Genomic DNA, 15,551 nt, shown 5'->3' with positions numbered 1-15,551 from the left:
AGATTAAATTTGAAGTGTTGAATGTGAATGATCAGTTCAAGAACAATTACTTTTGATGATTATATCACTGTAATATTTATATTTCTTAATGCAAAAAAAAAAAGAAGTATATATATATATATTGAATGATGCAGCTTTTCAAAAAATATTCGCTGATTTTAATATATCTAGACAGAAGCAGACTAGTGTTCTGACTCTTGGCATGTGTAATTATTAGTATCCCTTTGACGTGTTTGTAATTTTAAGCTCATCATTGCCATTTTCAAACGTCACTCACCTTCTCAAGCCCCTCCTCCTTCAGACTGATAACATCCAGGTCAAAGTCTGTCCTCAATCCATTAGTATTGTTGAAAGTGATTCTTCCAGTCAAGCCATCCCAATGAGCCTTAGGTACAGAAAGGAAGAGTGCACCATGGTTAACTATAGTCGACTTGTAGCTACTAAAATATTGATGAACAAACACAAAATCTAAGCATTAGATTATATGCACAGAAAATAAAAATTAAACAAATCATTGCAGACATTATGAAAACAAGATTTAATTTCAAAATGTTATGTAATGTTGCTTTTAGTAACCTTTTTAAATATGCATTTTTAATAAACCACACTTTCCTCAATTACCCATTAAATTCTACTGTTATATTCTGGGAGGCCAGAAACATTTGATAGGCTTCTAATTATTTTCTTATTTATTTATCTATCTTAAATCGCCATGTGTGTAGTCGGGAGTTGCGGAGCTTTATTATAGCGACTACAGATAAAGGGTTTTTAGAAACGCAGGTCAGGAAGAAATTACCTCTTTGATGAGGCCCATGAATCTGTTCCCGAAACGCCACGGCTTGTGTCTGTTGCACTGTAAAGAGCTGACAGTGATCTGCTGAGACTGCTGCACGGCCACGGCCACCACGTGCACTGCATCATACATCAACGCAGCTTCTGTCTGAAAGAGGAAATGAGACGGGATGCAAAGGGTCATTGACATGCATGAGGCCGCCCAGGCAAAGTATCAGTTCCAAATCTGACGCCTATCACTGCCACATCAAATCAGAGCCTTCAAATGATGCAAGGTTATTTTTGTTGGAGGGCCAATGACATTAAAGCCACCGACATTTCACACATTTGATGTTGCTGTAGCATGCCATGGTAGGAAAACGATCAAAAATGTTTTGATTAATAAAATATTATTCAACAATTGTTGTTATTAAACCCCAGATTAAATGTTCCTCACTTTTCCGAATATTTGCAAATGCTGTTCATTGTGAATTAAATGGAATGTATTTTTTTGGGAGTTTGTGTTCAGCTACATGTGGTTTTCATGGTTACTCATCTCATCAAAAACTTCTTACGAAAATAGGTGAGCAGGAGTTACTCGAGGCAATAGGGAGGAGTTTGATCTGCTACGACCAATGTCTCTGTGCAACCTCCTATTGAATCTGCATATTCCAGTCTAAAACCCAATGGCTGCACCTCCTGTAATCGGGGAAGCCTAACAAGTAGGCTGGAGAGCCTGGACAGTATATGCTGTATTGCACTGACTTGTGGTCAGGGGAAGCTGTGCCTCACCAACCATCATTTTTAGTAATAGAAATAGGAAATAAAATGACTATTTATATTTAACTTTGCCTCGACTCTAGGAGCATATGGGTTATTTCTAGCTGCATTGCTTCATCAGAAGAAAGAGCAAAGATTCATTGTTTTCAAGTGGCACAAACAAAAATGTTGGCATTCTATTTATTAGCTTGTGATGTCTGGACAAACTCAATATACTATGACCTGAAACCCCATCAAACGTGAAGAATTAGCACTTTCTACTAAGGATTGTTACTTGTTACTTGAGAAAGATGGGAGGTTAGCCAGATATACCTAAACAATCTGTGTTTTTTGGCTTGTCAAACACAATGATTAAATTAAGCAGGTTCAAAAAGGATATCGAAAAGGATATTAATGATGCTTTATCTGTTACAGTGGAACCATAAGATAATTGTTTAAATAAATGTTTATACCCTACAGACTCTGTCAATCCTTGAGGCTATAGAGATCGGCCTAATGTTACACATTCTTGTCGGATGTAAAGTATGCGTCTCCCAAGGACAGTACAACTGGAGCCACGACAGAGTGCCCATGGGCTTGGCAGCCACTCTGGAAAGCAGGGTAACCACCATCAATTAGTGATGGTCTGATGAAGCTTCATGAAGGAGTGTCATTATTTTCAGAGACCACTAGATGGCATTCTCTGCACAGAAATGTAATCAGTTGACTGTCAGTCTGGTGTTGCTTGTTTTAGCTGAAACCTCATTGGTTAAACTTTGCATGCCAAATCGGTTGGAACAAAAACCTGCACCACCCCGGCCCTTGTAGGTAAGTAAGTAAGTAAGTAATATTTATATAGCGCTTTTCGAGACCAGGGTCACAAAGCGCTTAAACAATCAAAACAATACTCAAAAAAGTACATACTTTAAAGATCAAGATAATACTGAGAACAACACAGGAGTTCGAGAAATTCTAGGAAAAGCCTGAACAAATAGAAACGTCTTAAGATGTTTCTTAAAGGAGTCAGTAGATCCATCAAGCGCAAAGAGAGAGGAAGATCGTTCCAAAGCTTAGGAGCAACAGCCTGAAAAGATTTCTCTCCTCTGGTCCTGAGCCGTGTGCGTGGAACCATCAGTAGATTCTGATCCACAGACCTCAGAGCCCGAGCTGGGGTGTAAGGCTGGATCAGATCAGTGATGTAAGGAGGAGCCTGACCATGAATAGATCTGAAAGTAAGAACCAGAATTTTAAAGTTGATCCTGAAAGAAACTGGAAGCCAGTGAAGAGTTTTAAGGCTCGGAGAAATGTGAGTTCTTCTACTAGAGCGGCTCAGAATTCTCGCTGCAGAGTTCTGAATCAACTGCAGACGAGACAGCTCCTTCTTGTTAAGACATGAAAACGAATTGTTACAATAGTCCAGACGAGAAGAAACAAACGCATGGATTACTTTTAATAACTAAGATGAAATGGAGTGTTGTGCATTAGTATAATACATTAATGCATGGATTACAAGCTCCAGATCCAGGGAAAATTTTACCGACTTGTGGACCAGTTTGCCCACCCCTGGTCTAATGCAACATCACATCATATCTAAACGGATGGTGCCACCTTCTGATCTCTCAACAACACGACACACCTTCATGAAACTTCATCAACCCATCACTACCATCAATGCCTTGCTGCCAAAGTAACCAACTGAGCTAACCCCGTGGCATTTGTACTGGAAGGGCAACAAGGACAGCGGTAATTCCCACCAAGGGAAAGGTTTGGTGAACTGGAGGCATCCAGAGACTGGCAAATGCTTGTTGACGTGGGCCAACGACTTACAGTTCCACCAGAGATCGTCGTCACCAACCTGAGGCCTAGTCCGGTGGTCCAATTCAAAGTGCAGAGTGTACTTTGAGGAGCTCACAGTCTCCTAGGAGAATACAGTACAGGAAGCCTTTGAAAGGAAGAAACTGCGATACTCGGATCTTGCATAAGAGGCAACAGAACAGTGGGGCTGGAGAGAAAAGGTCTGCTCCGTAGAAGTTGGATGTCTGGGCTTTGTGGTTACATCCACTGTAAGGCTGATGAACGATGCGGGCATCAGCGGGCAAGTAATATGCTAAGCCATAAAGGAACTATCCAGACTTACAGATCGGAAGTAGCCAGTGCCTCTGGCTGACAAGGAAAGACCTCAACTGGTCTGCGAAATAAATAGGCTGCACAGATGGAGAGGGTGGTGCTCCAGGGATGCCAGAATGCACCGCTGAGCCTACTAGAAACGTTGTGGGGTTAAATCAGCAAAACGCTGCTAAAAGTAGGACCCTACTTGACAACACCTGTGTGTCTGTCCAGTCGTCAAGTGTTCCATGTTGTATGTATGCAGTCATATGCAAGTCTGGCTTATGACACTGCATCATGAAGCTTCATCAGACCATCACAACTTTTTCACGTGTATGTGTAAAATGTTGCTTTGTCCTGTAAAATATGTTGGATTGGAAGACAATTAGTCTATAATCTGTATGTTAAGCTATCATGATGACTGACAAGATGCAAAGTCAAATCAGATCAATCTTCATGCAGCATTGCCAGATTGAGCCATCCCCTGATGTAAACATCACCTCCTGACAATAAACAGCTGAATGTAGTTGAAGCTATCAGCAAAGTGTCAATCATCCTTGCTCCATTAAAGAAGCCTACAATTTAGCAGTTCCTATCAAATGATTCTAGAAAAAAATCTAATTAGTGTTTGTCTCGCTTGACTGAAAACCAATCAAAATACTTTGGAGCGGCTGCTGCATGTAAATTTCGACCTGGGGTGCTGTAGAAAAACATTGTCCCGCAGGAACACAAGCGACACCACATGCAGTGGTTTGTCATGTTTTAATGTTGACAGAGAATTTATGATATTTGATATGATATTTTCAGGTACTAGCTCAATTGTCCCCTGTTGTTTAAGAAGCTTCTCACACTTTTTCACTAGCAAAAAACTCTTAAGTTGAATAGTAATTCAAGAATCACATCAAAACTTAAATAAGTGTTGTACAGAAGATGTCTTATATAATTTATACAGTATTTAGCATCAAGTCCCACTGAAAGAACAAGTAGCACAAACATGCTTTAATTCAAACAAGAAGTCAAATGCATTTAGATGGAGGCAGGAGCGCAGTAGGATGAGATTGCTGAGAAGAGTTCTGGCAGCAGAGATTTTGTGTGCCTCCCTGCTTCTCCCCTGTGTCATCCTCACAAGAACCCCTCAGGCAGCCTTACACATGATTTAGCAACACCGGCACTTCACTCCATAAACATCTCATTAAAATCAATTATGTCACTCCTGAATGAAATTAAAGCTAAATGCTTTAAAAGCTTCTCTCCCTGGTGTCAGCCGGTGGGAAGTAACATTAAGTATCTCTCCACTCGCTGTTGCCTCCTCCTCTTTCTCCCGCTAGTCCAGCAGCCAGGGTGTGAGATTTATTGAATCTCTAGAGCTCAGCCTAATTTCTGCAGTTTTAAGACTTACTCAAATATTCTGCCCTCCCTTTCTATCCGCATCCGTGCCAGCTCATGAACATTGGCATGAAAATGAAGCGGTAATGGATGTGTTTTCTCCAGTCTGGGAACGACACAATCTCATTTTAAGAGTGTCATGAGTGTACCCTTGAACTTTAAAGCAGGGATGTCTTAAATGCGCCCTTCATCAACTGTTTAATCCTTTTTAAATATTTATAACCTTTGAAATACCCAACCTCAATGTTAAATTGATAATCCTTGAAAGTGCTGCAGGCTGCTAAAACCAACCCTTGACGATTATGCAGCAGAGGAAAACACCTTTGTCATTACTTCCCCAAAGTTTTACTAAGTGCAATTCTTGTATGTTGCTAGTTATACGTAAAATAAAATTCAATATATAACAGGTTTTTACGATGGTTTGCAACAATTAGCAAATTAACTTTAGACAAACTAATAGATTTTTGTGTTTTTTTATTTCTATAAGAGCAAAGAAAAAAATGTAAGACAGATTCTTTTTTCTTCAGTTCTTTTTTATAAAGATTTCATTGTTTTTCTGCCGCTTATTTAATTATGGGGGGGTGGAGCCTATTCCAGCTGCTTAGGGTGAAACCCTGAAAAGTTAGTCAGCTTACTGGAGAGAAATAGAAAACATAAAAACCTTTTCACTCTGAGTCGCTAAATCAATATAATTTTTCACATTTAAAATCTTAGATCCAAGAAAATGTTTCTTTTAGTGTATCAATCTCAGTTTTTATTAAATTTGACATTATAACCAATTACCAATTTCCAAAATGCAGAAAGAGCAGTTCAAAATATGACTTGGATAAACAATGTAAATCTACTGATATTTGCCAATTTTGAAGGTTTTTTACCTAGTTCAGCAGGGTATTGCCATGTTTAGCTGGTCATAGGATGAAACAAACTAAACAAAAAGCAATGCTAGTGATAAAGCAGTTTTCAATAAGTGAATGAATGAAACAGAGTTCAAGAAATCATCTCTGTGCAACATACTCTTCAGTATCTATTTTTTTCCGTAAATTCCTATTCACTTTAAACTATACTTTTATTTTGTTTGTCATTTTACTGTGAATTGTTACACATCTCACATAACGCTAAATCTTCCTGATCTTATCTGACCTTTCATGGCACTAGAAGTCCCAGAGAACAGCCATTTGGCTTTTTGACCTAGAATGCCCACACAGCAGCAGAATGGCTAAAAATCCACTGTGGACATTCATTTTGTTATGTAAACGAACCAGTCATTGTCACACCACAGGAGGGAACGAGGTGAGAGAGAGTGGGGAGGGGGCGCTGAGAGCTTATTGGGGAGGGGGTGGCTTTTGACCTCTAAAGGCCAGGGACAGACTGCAGAGACTAGCGACCGTCTGGAGAGACTCAGTAGTGCTGAGCAGTCTGATGTAGTCTGCCCTTGTCCCTCGAAAAAATGTCTCGGAACACACTAAAGAGATGGTCATCAAAAGTGTACGTTCTACGCATATGCGAGACGTTATTCTTCACCATAACAGCGGGTGGCGCTGCAGCCGCGCTCATCTGTGTTGACGCCACAAAGAAGTGAAAACTGGAACTAGTCGAGAAAAGTCGATGTTTTCACCCGTTGAACGAAAGATAAAATAAAAATACAATGGATAACGACACAAATATGATGAATTATATTTGGAATTTTACTTTTTTATTGAAGATATAATTTAATTCTAGATCAATTTACTTAATCTGACAGAGAAGAGTATCAGTTTGGTTGTCCAAATATCTTAAATTCTTTTAGTTTTCCCTTTAAATCTTTTTCTCGTTGGTCCTCAGTCTTCTTTCAATGCGAAGAGAAGGAGATCATTTTTACACAAAGTACAATTTTAGCTGTTTCCCAGAGAAGCGAAGCAGAATAATTATCAAAAATTGTATTTTTCAGTAGAGATGTGTTAAACCTCCATCTAGCAGAAGACTTCAGATGAGGTTTAGTTTTTAGATCAAGTGTATGGTGTGTGGTCATTACTATTATGAAGTTTATCCACCACGATAACCGCCCTTTTCTGCTTCTCCAGATACTGTATTGATTGAAAAGAGGATCTTGCTTCGAGCCTGGATCTCACGAGGATATTGATCGTTCATCCCATAGTATGTTCCTTTCAGCTGGACTCCCTGTTTCTTTACCAGTTCCTTCTCTTTGAAATGTTCAAACTTGCCGATAATAGGATTGGGTTGTTTGTTGTCCTTCTCGATCGCTACCAGGCGATGGACACGGTGGAATGAGATTTTAGTCACATTGTGGGGGGGTAACTTTAGACTGTCCGTCGCAAAGTTCTTTAAAGTCATTTCTGGGTCGATTTGTGCCGATGTTTCTGGTATTACTGTAAAGATTAGGTTGTCCCTCATCCAGCGCGCTTGAAGATCCAACACAGTGTCTTTAAGTTCTTTATTTTCCTTTTTTATATCTACCATGCCTTTTAGGTAAGATGTTCACATATTCCTTTAGCTGCATGTCAGTAAGTAAGTAACATTTGTAGGGCGCTTTTCCAGACCAGGCTCACAAAGCGCTTAAACAATCAAAACAATACCCAATAAAATATATGCTTAAAAGGTCAAGACACCACCCAGAGAAACACAGGAGTATCAGAAAATCTAGGAAAAGCCTGCACGAATAAAGGTGTCTTCAGATATTTCTTAAAGGAGTCAGCAGACTCCATCAAGTGCAGAGAGAGAGGAAGATCGTTCCAAAGCTTAGGAGCAACAGTCTGGAAGGATTTCTCTCCTCTGGTCCTGAACAGTGTGTGAGGAACCATCAGCAGATTCTGATCCCCAGACGTCAGAGCCCGAGCTGGGTGTAAGGCTGGATCAGATCACTGATGTAAGGAGGAGTCTGACCATGAATAGATCTGAAAGTAAGAACCCGAATTTTAAAGTTGATCCTGAAAGAAACTGGCAGCCAGTGAAGAGATTTAAGGATCAGGGAAATGTGAGTTCTTCTACTAAAGCGAGTCAGAATTCTAGAGACATGTCTTTGTCAAATACAACACCCAAATGTCTAAGTCTCAGTTTGACAGACTGACTTAAGTCACCCAGGTATTGCCTCAACCCTGGAACCTTATCATCAGTAGAATATAACCAAAGTTTCAGTTTTATTAACATTTAGCTGTAAAGTGTTTTCACTCAGCCATTGTTTGATTTCTAGCAAACAATTGACTAAGCTGCTCAGCCTCTGGGACTAAGTTGGATCAAATAACAGTAGAGCTGCATGTTGTCAGCAAAAATGTGGTAAGAAACATCAGAAAATCTCTGAATGACTTTACCAAGGGGAATCAAGTACAGCAAAAACAATAAAGGATCCACAACAGAACCTTGAGGGACTCTACATAACGGATCCGCCGATTCAGACCTCATTTGATTGGCATACACTGGAACTGCACCCAGAAAGATATGACGAGAACCACTGTAACACAGACCCAGAGGTTCTGGACTACTATCTGCTTCTCAGTAAGGGGAGCCATGCACTGTCAACACTGTGTAAAGTGGCTATAGCATGCTGTTGACGTCATCTTCATGAAGGAAAGCACGTTCCTATAGTGGTCTTATCCATCTATAGCGCTTAGGTTGCTACGGGACTTAAAATAATGTCAGTGGCAAGGCTTCAGGGTGAATGAAATCCAAAGTTTCTCAAGGCCTTGAATGTTGTAGAGTTGTGGTTGACTAAGATTTTCTATTACACTCTGGAAAGCTCTATTCAGGAAAAGCCTGCATTTGGTATAGCTCTATACACACGGCAAGATCCTTGAGGTGCATGGGATTTCCCTTTGTTTTGTAGATATGGAGAAGGCATTTGACGTATTGCTCCGGGAGTATTGGGTATCAGATCCACTTATAATGACTGTATGTTGTATAAATGGCTAAAGTAGTAAGCTGGACTTGTTTCCATTTGGGGTTGGACTCAGAGGTACCTTTTATATATTTAAAAAAAAATACTTTATGGATCAGGGTGCACGGTGGCACAGCGGTTAGCGCGATAGGCTCAAAGCAAGAAGGTTTGGAATGAAATACTGCTGAAGGAGTTCAAGTATCATGAGTGAGTGAAGTTTGAGATTGGTGATCACTGATCTGTGGGCGTATTAAGAGAATTAAGCCAAAGGGTAAAGTTAATGTATTCCTGTCAATCTTCCTCCATACCCTCAACTATTGTCAATAGTGGTAGGTAGTGCCTAAAAGAACACTACCTCGATTAGAGACAGGGTAAGAAGCAAGTCCATACTAGAGAGGCTGAGCCGATGCTTTGCGTCATAGGGGGAGGTCAGTTGAAATGTAGGTACGACCAAGAACACGCTGCAGAGACTTTGTCTGAACGTGTCTCCGGTAGCTGTGAGACTACCCTCGGACTACCTAGGGGTTCTGAGGTGGTTAGCAGACCAGGGATGCTCACGCTATTTCAGTGTGAAAACTACTTATATAATGTCAAATTAGTGTGTATGTATTTACCTATCACAAAGCAAATATGATTTGTTTATGAATATAATGAAAATGTATACATACATATACATATGTATACAATATATGTTGAATATTTTACAACACAGCATAATCTATAACTATATAGATACTGTATTAGTCATAACCTTACTTTACCCCGATGACTTGCAATAAATAAATGATTTTGATTGTTGCAATCCAAACATTTCATTAGTTTAATCCAGGGATCGTCAAACACAAAATCACTTTGAAAAGACAGCTGGCCTTTTCAAATTAATTATTTTTGCGCACAAACTAAATGGAATGACCTGACAAAGAAAGAAGCCAATTGGTTATTTTTCCGACTAGCATAGGGCTAATCCAATCATAGCTGGACCTTCAAAAAATGGTTTTGCAGGAATATGTAATTCCAATAAACATATATGAACCGATACTAAGAAATATGAATATGAACTAATATTAAGGTATAAAATAACAAAGCCAAATTAAACGGAAAAAAGCTGCCTAGGTGTCAGCATCAGGATAGATGATAGGCTGTTATATTTGTTTCATGCAATCGACCCGTTCTAGCTTTGAGAACGACTGGCAGATCATACATATTTATTTGTGTTATTGTCTGTTAAGGTTTAATAACGTGTAATAATAACTACTCTGACAGTTGACATCAACAGAGACCACCACAGATGCAACAGTGAGGCAAAGGCAAGTCACTTATTCTCTTCATTAGATCATTATTGTGCGAGGATGAGGCGGCAAGTTGGATGATAATGACATTTGGCAGGGTTATTTCAGGCACAGCCATTTTGGCGTCTGTTTGGGCTTTGTGATGATGCGATGTCCTAGCCCTCTAAGGGCTCATGCTACTCCCGCTCCCAGCCCGTCTAATAACAATCAGCTCTCACCAGCCAAAACGGCTCCCATGATCCCATCCTCAGTGTGAGCCGTCCAAATTCCATCTAGGCTTCTACAGAGCGTTGGACACCACAGGTGTAAACACAACCATAGTACAAAGAACATATCTGACTGACTCATATCACATTTAAGAAGGAATAAAGCCATTATTTTAGTATTAACTTATAATGTAGATTATTTACATGTAGATGCTAAATTGGCCTTCTCTTTTGCTGCTGCTATGATATTTTCTTGGCAGTATATCATACGGAAAAGGAAAAAATATATCAAGTATTGGTATGAAGTCTATATATATATATGTATATATATATACATATATATACACCCACCATAAAAATTATGCACTCTAGTGGGATTTGCTTAAAGATCTTAAAATGATGGTATTCTAAAGCATCTGGCTCTGTGCCAACTCTAGTGCAAATGTCTAATTTGAAAAGAGGCTTAACTCTGTGTGGGCTGTGCAACATAAACCCTGAAAAGACTAGAAACAATGAATATAAAATCAAGTACTGGAACAGAGAGCCAAAAACTAAAAGCATTTTTCAGTACAATGCCATAGAGATTATTGTGACCATGTAAGAAAAAATGTAAGACGATGTAAGAAAACATGAACAATGTTAAGATATCAGGTTTTCAATTCAACAAGTGTGTGCTTGTTCTTTTCATTTTAATTATTCAAACACATGTACATCTAGTTATACCAGATCAGATCAACAAGTCATTGAAGAAAACGTGGATGGGCTCATCTTTCTTAACATGATTTTCAGATGTCAGATTTTATAGATTATCCACTTTATGTTAAACTCTCTTGCATTCCATTTGTTTTCTCTTTGTGAAAGGTTGTGTTATATGTGACTTTCTTTTGTCTGCCTGACCTTTCCTTCTTTTCATGTATAACCCTCTGAAATTGGATTAAAGCAGTGCTTCTCACATTTTTCCTTATGCCCCCCTTAATTCAATTCAATTCAATTCAATTTTATTTAAAGTGTCTTATCAAACCGAATTTCCCCTCGCGGGACTAATAAAGGTTTTCTGATTCTGATTCTGATTATCATAACAAAGTTATCTCAAGACACTATACAGTTGAAATAAGACTATAGTTGATTAAGGAAAAACAGATCCCAGCAATTCAACAAAGAGCAAGAAGCGAAACACTGTGCAGTGAGCAATGGCGAGGAAAAACTTCCTTTTAGAAGGCAGAAACCTTGAGTGGAACCAGACTCAGTGTTGACTGCATGCCGCTTTGACCGGCTGGGAGGAAGGATGGGGGGGTAGACAGATGGATAAAGAGAAGAGTGAGGGAGGATACAGTGAGAGAAAAGAGGAGAGTGTAGGAGAGTCCATGGAGGTGCTGGAGAGAACTCGGGATCTGATGACCTTAGGATGCAGTTAAAATCTAGTTCCTTATGCTCAGGAAGAGTATACTTGACAAGATATAAAATTATGAGATGAAGATCGGTAAAAAACTTTAACAAGTTTAGTAAAAAAAAAAAAAGGTGACCAAATAAAAAAAAGGCCAATGTTTAATTTGTGAATACAATTTAGCTACAGAATTAAAGCAAAGCCAACCACAGACTCAATTATGACAATGGCACTTTTTGAAAGGGAAACAAAGTTCTGTGCTGGATCAGCCAGGGGACAATGCACCTCTGAATTAGATCAGAGAGGGGATCTACTTTATTAATCTATTTAGCTCTGATCATGCCTTGTCAGGTGAACTTTCAGGGCAACTTTCAGGGCAACTTTCAGGGCAACTTTATCAATGTCTGTCATGTAGTTGTCTCCTTGGGTTTGCACCAGAGATGTGTGACCACTCATGAGAGAATGAATGACGCGTTTAGTAGCAAGTCTGTTGTATGGTTTGGGCACCTGGCCTGGTTTGATGTTGTGTTTATGTTTCAGTCTGTGTCAAGTATTATTTATTGTCTTCCAGTAGTGTTTTATTTTGAAAATTGACCTGATAAACTTTACATTTAAAATTAGTTTTCCTGCCTGCACTAGTTCAAAGAATATAAGCTAACAGAAGTCAGCTAGTTAACAGAAATGAACAATTGTATACAAGGGTGTTGAATAACTGACCAGAGGCTACTGCCGTTTGCAGCTTTGTAATGAGGTCTGGTATAGGAATGTCAGAGATTCTTTCCTGTGTTGTTGCCACAGCAACCTGGCAACAGATAAGCAGCTGAAGGTGAGGTATTTGTGAATATAGGTTTGGCATTTTAAAGAGGTGTACATTTTTCTTTCCCCTTTGGGGTAGATTCTCTCCTGCAATTACTTAAAACATTATTATGTCGGCAGAGCATCAGGCCTGATCGTAAAACCTCTCTGAAATGAACTGTGTCACATGAAAACCAAGCAGTGTGCCCTCAGGCATCTGTTTTTCCCCTCGCTTCTTTGCCTCTGGCAGATATTTGAAGCATTTTCTAATATTTCACTTCATCCTAGTATTTTCAGATGCAACTTTATTTGTATTTGTTTGTACCAGAATAACATCTAAATTGTCTCTATGTACTCTTGAATTTTGTCCGAGAGTAAAACTAAAACAAAGACAATGCTGGAGGGGAGTAGATTTCCCTGCTTCATTGACAATAATGGGCCCTAATATAGCAAGAAATCGACTGTGTGGAATGACACCATTTAAATGGCTGGGTTTTCTTTGTAATACTGATTTGTCGCCACACATCCCAATCACAATGCACATCCAAAAAGTGATGCTGGGAAATGAGTAGTGAAGAGATCTTGGGAGCTGCCAGCGAGTGTAATTGAGACAACAAGGAGCAGCCGGGGGGGACCTGACCTGAAAAAAGACCATTGTGAGAATGCGTTCTGATCACAAAGGTGATGGGATCCAGGGTAGGAGGTAGCAAACAATATTGTTCAGTGACACACTTTATCAGATTTCTGTTTTGCCAGGTTATTGTAAAACATGCATGGTATAAACGTTTCCATGTTTGCGACACGTCACAGTAATATAAAAATATCATCCTGTAGTTTTCTGTTGTTTCCAAACAAATGTAGCTACTAAGCATTTGTCTATTTAGCTAATGTTGCTAAAGTTGGCGTTTAACACGCATTATGGGTAACATTGATATGAAAAAAAGAAAAAAAGTTGCTTGATGAGGCTATCGTCCCAATCAGGAAATTAGGGTAACTGTACAATCTAATTAATTTTGAAGGTGTAGGAAGTCCTTTGCAGTTTGAAAATTGCATTCTATTAAATCGCATTGTCGATCTAAATAGAAAAAAATTCAGATTTGATAATAATTTAATTTAGTGTGACCTTCTTCACATGTTTGTTTGAGAATGAAGACATCCATGTGAAGCGTGACTGCAGAGCCTCAGCTTCTACCTCAATAATCCTGTGTCAAACTTATGTTGCACCATAAGTATGTTATTGATTGAACTTAGCTGGTGGTTGATTTTATCTCATGACATTCATTAATGTTGCCTTTAAGATCATAGAGAATCTGTGAGTAGGCATAAGACACCGTTCTTTCTTTGTTTATTTTTCAAGACAGCAAATTTGCAAAGGCTGAATTGGGGATCGCGCAAACTACAATGGGTAGGTTCGGGTAGAAGATGCCTATTCTGAGTTGACTATATTTCTTCTTATAAAAAAGTAAAATATGTATTATTTATGTATGCATCACAACTAGGATGTGAGTACTCAACGTGTTCAGTTGAGGATTTTTTATTGGTGATGCATAGCTGTTTTTAATAGCCATGTTGAGTTAGTACCTCCAAATACCATTTATATTTTATTATTTTAGTTATTTTGGTCAAAACTGTATTTGGTTGAACACAGAAAGTTTTAAATATATATTTTTTATATAATTAAATTAAATTTAATAGAATTTATCAGTAATGAATACAAAAATTGGTCCCCTTTTAAATAAAATGCATTGGGTTCACGGGCGTTATCACACTTATCTTATTCTTAACTGTGTCATTTAACTTACACATTTGCAGCACAACATGTATATTGGAATGTTTAAGCAGAATTTAAGCAATTAAAATTAATGGAAATTGGATATCCAATTAAAATGCATAAACCTAATGAATTAGACCAAACTATTTCTGTGAGTCCACATGTATATCACCTTTCATTCCCTGATGTTAATGCACGATCCCACTGTATACTTTTGTAAGTAAGTAAGTAAGTAATATTTATTTATATAGCACTTTTCCAGACCAGGGTCACAAAGCGCTTTAACAATCAAAACAATATTCAAAAAAGTATATACTTTAAAGATCAAGATAATACTGAGAACAACACAGGAGTTCCAGAAAATCAAGGAAAAGCCTGAACAAATAGAAACGTCTTAAGTTAAGTTAAGTTGTGTTAATTGAGGATGGTTATTGTCCATATGAAATGCTTGTTTTAAGCGGACACTGCTAGGCTAGCTGTCTAAATCTTTAAATATACAGACTTCTTTTGGGAAATTCGGCACAATTCCTCATGTTGAAGTGAATTTGAATTTTGTGAACTAACCCTTTAAGTGTGTTTGTTCTTGATTATCCTCTGGAACATGTTAATAACCCATTGTAGACCCTTTCTTTCCGGGCTACTGTGCAGCTACTAAACCACACTAGTGGACAGTATTATAGAAATGTAAATAGTCAATACATAAACGCTCTCTCTTCTCGTCAGATAACATAATGTTCTCTTTTAATTCATGTATGTGGACAGTTCTTTTCAAATGACACAAGTTTCTTGACACTGTTTAGAGAGTGTCACAGTTTTCTCATAGTCTGACATGACAACTTTACCTGTGTTAACTACTGATCCATTTGCTTTTATAATTTCAATTTCTGTTGTATTCCCTTTGTGTTCAAATGCCCCTTCTTTGAACAAGTATATTTAACAAGCTTTTTTCATAATTATTTTAATTTTTCACGTGTAACTTTATCTATTTACCCATAATTGAATGGCTATCTCCCTCTATTGTGCAATTTGAGGCGTTTGAAGTGTTAGCATGGAAAGTGCTCTTTAGGTAAAGAGCCTTAAGAGCCTATGATGAGCTCTGTGGCTCTGCTCACAATAAGCTTCATGAGTTGGTATTTTCATATACCTATTCCCTATCATTTGTCAAAAGGGAGCCTCCATTAACAACTTTCCCAGAATACTTGGAAAATTTAGAGAG

The 15,551-nt window shown here is 38.4% G+C and overlaps 1 protein-coding gene across 2 annotated transcripts in view; it reads right to left on the bottom strand.

The window, feature by feature from the left end:
- Window positions 1-15,551, bottom strand: part of LOC148067014 (glutamate receptor ionotropic, kainate 2-like) — a 150,224-nt gene that overhangs the window by 56,130 nt on the left and 78,543 nt on the right. For both annotated transcript variants that reach the window (XM_087806597.1, XM_087806599.1), the window contains exons 7-8: window positions 797-940; window positions 278-385 (exon numbers count right to left, since the gene is read on the bottom strand). In XM_087806597.1, coding sequence (XP_087662723.1) covers window positions 278-385; window positions 797-940 — 252 coding nt within the window. The remainder of the gene's footprint in view (window positions 1-277; window positions 386-796; window positions 941-15,551) is intronic.

Source organism: Callionymus lyra, chromosome 13, assembly GCF_982586985.1.
Source record: "Callionymus lyra chromosome 13, fCalLyr1.hap1.1, whole genome shotgun sequence".
In the NCBI taxonomy this organism is placed as follows: Eukaryota; Metazoa; Chordata; class Actinopteri; order Syngnathiformes; family Callionymidae; genus Callionymus; species Callionymus lyra.
Note: the sequence above shows the minus strand (reverse complement) of the source record. Positions and strands in the feature narration are given on the sequence as shown.